The sequence below is a fragment of the Elephantulus edwardii genome, unplaced genomic scaffold (assembly GCF_000299155.1).
Source record: "Elephantulus edwardii isolate Elephantulus edwardi_28Jun2011 unplaced genomic scaffold, EleEdw1.0 scaffold00065, whole genome shotgun sequence".
Lineage (NCBI taxonomy): Eukaryota > Metazoa > Chordata > Mammalia > Macroscelidea > Macroscelididae > Elephantulus > Elephantulus edwardii.
This window is the reverse complement of record NW_006399815.1, coordinates 7,922,830-7,927,969: the sequence shown is the minus strand read 5'-3', so window position 1 is coordinate 7,927,969 and position 5,140 is coordinate 7,922,830. Positions and strand designations below refer to the sequence as shown.

The following is a 5,140-nucleotide window of genomic DNA, read 5'->3' as shown; positions in this document are numbered from 1 at the left end:
ATCTATAGAGTATTTACCTGCAAAACAAGCTCTTCTTTAAGTTGACCAGTAGAATTAATTCTCTCAGTTGAGCTGTCTGAACCACTGTATTCTAAAGTAGCTCCTTGAATGTTGATTACTTTTTTTGCCATACTGACAACAAAATTTCCATTCAAAAGAAAATGCCCCTGATTGTTAGACAGTGCTGTAAAGGAATAAAACATTATTTTTGGAATCTAAAACTACTCAACAGTACCAAAATGTTCCTATTTAACTTTTAAATTAATATTCCTTTTTGAAATAAGGTAATGCCAATGTATATTTACAGATAAGGAAAGAAATTTTATTATTAGGTGGTTTCTAACTCTTCAGCATAACAGTCAAAGATAAGAACATAAATTTACACTTTCTCTATTTAGGAAAGTAATCTTCCTCATTACAAATCACAAAGAAAGCAGAGAAGTAGACAGAAGTCATGGGCCCAGGAAAAGCACCACCCCTGCCTGCCGCCGCCATGAAGTCCATTCAGACTCAAGGGACCTGAGGCACAGCTGGTCATCAGGGGTGGGAAGAAAGAAGAGCTGCCACTCTATGCATGCCTTTCTTTGAAGAAACTTTGCAAGACTCTAAAATGCTAATGCAATGACTAGTCTCTACATCAATGTTTCTATATTTTTCACTGTTGATATTTAGTGAATAATTGTTTCCCAGAACACTCATTTCTATTTCCTTCTGTTCATGCCCACTTCTTGTAAGCTGTTTTCTACTACTGACTGTTACTAACCTATTAGAGATCTGTGAAAGCAATCCTGACACATAGTGAACCCACATGACAGAGCAGAATTTCCCCAATAGGTTTTCCAAAGTTATAACTTTTATAAAAGCAAACTGTAGCATCTTTCTCCAAAGAGCCACTCAGAGATCCAAATCACCAATCCTTTGGTGCGTTCTATGCATGTAATCCTTGCATTACCATGGCTCCTTCATTGCAAATAAAAGCTACAAACCATATGTGTGTGTGTGTGTGTGTGTGTGTGTGTATTTGTGTCTTTTAGGTATGTGTATGCACACATACACACACATTTCTTGCAGGGTAGTGCATTTCATGTTGAGCTGCTAGCCAAAAGGTTCGCAGTTCAAACCCTCCAGCTAGTCTATGGGAGGAATATGGACAGCCTCTTTCTATAAAAAACTTATAGACTCGGAAATTCACTCAAGAGTCACCAGAAGTCAACTACAACACAACACTCATGAATTTGGCTTCAGTTATGTATATGTAGACATTGATATGTGTGTTTGTAATTCTCTTATAAAGTATATTCTTATTTTTGTTGGTCAATATTTATAATTTTTAAGTTTGAGCAGAACCATTTGGCTATTCCAGGAAAATAAAAACATCTACATTTGTAAATACACAGAGACATATTAGTTTTCTATAATAAGATAGCATATGTATGTACACACACTGACACATTTTAAACCAAAAAGAGAACTTCAACTAATGCAGATTATTCAAATGACTGCATAAATCATACAATTGTTCCAAAAATATAACAAATATATTTATGTTTGAGATTAGAATGGCAAATGTTAATCCTAAAATACATTGTTTATTATAGATCTGCATTTCTGGTTTTAATCACTAATCATCTGGGTAACCTAATATTATTAGTTATTAATATTAATACTGTATAACAGGTACTTTATCAATATGAATTCTTCATCACTGATTCAACTTGGAGATTACAGGGTAAGGAAATAATACAATATTTCTCACATGGAAAGAAACCCTAAAACATACTAAGATCATGTCAGTTCTAACTTTTTCAGTCAATATGTCATGAGTTTTCCAAGACTGTATATCTTAAAGGGAGGAGACTGTCACATCTTTTCCCAAGAAGCAGTTGATGGGTTACAACTGCTAATCTTTCATTTAAAAATCCAACGCTTAACATATTGTACCATCAGGCTACTTACAACAAAGGAAAGGGCTTTTAAAACATTACTTTATGCGTAAACCTATTAAGCTGAAAGCCAATGTTTAATAATTAAGTAAAAAGAATTTTGAAAATAGCTAAAGGACCATATACTGTGATTATACTAATTAATGTCTAAAAATAGGAAAGCACGCCATTCTGCTTTTCTTTAATGAAAAATTGTCTTTAATATTTTACTACATTACTTTTTAAAAAAGATCTAAACTCAAAAAAGTCTAGAATAAATGAAAAATAAATAGTAGAAGAGGATTTTGTTCTAAATATACATGTATGCATTTAACAGAACATAATTTTTAGTTCTCTAATATATTTTTCTGGGGAAAATTGAAAACAACTTTGCCTTTCACAATTTAGCTGTGTTTTTTAAGTATATATTTTGTATAACTCAAGAAGAACACATGTATAGAGAATCAGACAGCCTGAGCTTTGTGAACTGAAATTACATATTTGCTCAAGGGACTCTTTCTTGACGTCTAAGAATTTACATCAACCGCAGACCTCCATGAAATTGCACATGAACTGCATATTGGCTGCTGTTTCCTAGAAATGTTTACCAAGGTAATTGTCATCCTCTGGTTTTCCAGAATAGCTGCGCTGAACAATGTCAATGTTTGTTGCTCCAGCGGGAATCTTTATGACAGTGTTATAACCTGCAATATAATTTTATACATGTTAAATTTCATAAAAAACAGATGGCCAGTAGGTTATTATTCCTGAATGATTGAAAAATCAGAATAGTATAGTGAGACTTAATTTCATTTTATATTAAAAACCATTATACTGTGTATTTCTACTTGAGTCAAGGCAATTTTGCAAATTACTGAAGACTGAAAAGAAATTACTGTAAAAATATACTAAGGTTAAATTCTTTGCTAAAATTTTTTTCTAATTTTTCTTATAAAATCTTTAATACAGATTAAAAATGAAGCAATTATATTAGTCTCTGAGACATTCATTGTTAAATTTGACCAATATTTCTACGTCTTATGATTTCTATGGAAAAAATGCAAGATTCCAAACTATTCACAAATTACATGTAAAAGAAAATAATTAGTAATTGCTACAAATGTGTACACAGAAACCCAGCGAACAGTAAAAGACTGAGAAATATTTTTTCTTGAGTTTTTAGTTTATAGCATAAGCAGATATATCTATAGCTGCCCACAAAGTTCATACTATTTTTAAAGCTTAGTAATAAAGTTACCAAGAAAAACTTGCTTACTAAAGATGAATGAACCTATTATTTACATTTTAAGATCAAATTCAACACCACTGGTATTGCTCAAAAAGTGATAAACACTATGTCAATTACAAACTAAATAAGAATACTTTACTAATATGAAAACCTTTCACATTTTGAATCAATAATTAAATTCCACTAACAGTACTCTTACTTCCCTATTTATTAGACCTTTTAGTACATTAATGTGTTTTAATTTTTATTGTGCATTTGTTGTGCACTGTTGATTATAGCTTGCTGCACCAGCAGGTTTTCAGAGCAGTGAATCTCATGGAAGGAGAGACTGCCCATCTTTCTCTCATGAATGGATTTGAATTATGTGCCTTTGGGATTGCAGTGCTGCTTCTTACCTCTAGTCCACCAGAGCTATTGATAAATATATAATTAATCTAGAAAGAATTTTCAGAGTTTAATTCTGTAGCCCTAATTAACTATTACCCTAAAGGTAAATTTTTTTAGATTTATAGCACATGAAGGCAGTACAATTTTAATAGATGACAAATTAGATTATTTTAACTGAATAATATTTCCTTAGGTTATCAACCTATAATAAAAATTATTATTATTATTAATTATTTTAATTCCCTTTTCTCCCACTATAGTCTTGTATTATTTATATATGTTAAACGAAGCAAGTCTAAGACATTGTAAAGGTGGCAAAATGAAGGCTACCACCAGGGGGCAGAAGTGTGACAAATGTTCTCTAGCCCCTATAAAGGAATTTTAACATCTTTTTTCCATTTGAATATAGATGAAATCATGGTGGAACTTTTGCAAACACAAATACAGAGAGGAAAAAAAATTTCCAGTGAATATACACTAGAATTTGATAAATTTGTGCCACTGTTCTTAAGAATATCGAATGTGTGTGGCTTTCATAAAACAAAGAATCATAATTACTAGAAAAGTACCATGTCAAATCATCTAGTAAGTAAGAATCATAAATATCATGGTATGAAGGATACACTATTTTAGATAAAGGAGAAACATAAATTGTGCTTTTTAATTTTACTTTGTTAAATGAAGCAATTAATGTCAGCCTATACAACCATATTCAAACACACAGGAACACAAGTTGAAGATAAAAAATTAGACTGTAAAATACACATGTACATTTTAGTTTTGCAAAAACAGTTCTGCTTTGATTATCATGAAGATGGGGGGAGAATAAAACCCCAAAACTATCAATTATGGCTGTGACTCAGATAACCTGTTTTCAACAAGCTTGTGTTATATCATTGCAACAGAATCATCCTAGAAGGTTTCCAAGGTTGTAATCTTTCTATCTTTCTCCAGTGGAGCTGCTAATGGGTTCAAGCTACCATGCTTTACATAAGCAGCCAAGAGTTTAACTACTATGCCATCAGGGCTTCTAATGATCCGAATACTTCCTACATAATTAAGTGATAATTCCCAATCAACTTGTATGGTAATAGCTTGATGTTTCAATTTCAATTAGCATTTTAAATTATATCATCAATAATTAGAAATGCAAAGATAAGTCATACATATGATTCAAGAGATAAAAAAATTGAAAGCACATTTCCTAGAAAATTCATGAATATATAGATTACAAGTGACAAGACCAGTAAAAGTACTTCAATAGTCAGAGGAAAAATTCACACTTTATTGTGTTAATTTATTGCAAATTTTTCAGGCTTTAACTTGGACAGGTGAAACAATAAATCAATGATTTATTATGTAGAAGATTTAAAATTTTACATTTCAAAAATCTTTCTTTTAAAAATTAATTTAATTGTCAGAAAAGTAGCACATTCAGGGGAGCTCTGGTGGCCTAGTGGCAAGAAGCTGCACTGCAATCCCAGAGGAACACGGTTCGAATCCACCAGATGCTCTGCCGGAGAAGGAGGCGCAATATCCTCCTGTACCAGTCAGATCTGATTTGACGGTACACGCACACAAA

General features: G+C 31.9%; 1 protein-coding gene across 1 annotated transcript in view; it reads right to left on the bottom strand.

Moving 5' to 3' along the window:
- LOC102857539 (A disintegrin and metalloproteinase with thrombospondin motifs 20-like) overlaps nucleotides 1-5,140 on the bottom strand; it is a 280,569-nt gene that overhangs the window by 170,151 nt on the left and 105,278 nt on the right. Inside the window, exons 16-17 of the mRNA XM_006888233.1 lie at nucleotides 2,531-2,626; nucleotides 18-184 (exon numbers count right to left, since the gene is read on the bottom strand). Coding sequence (XP_006888295.1) covers nucleotides 18-184; nucleotides 2,531-2,626 — 263 coding nt within the window. The remainder of the gene's footprint in view (nucleotides 1-17; nucleotides 185-2,530; nucleotides 2,627-5,140) is intronic.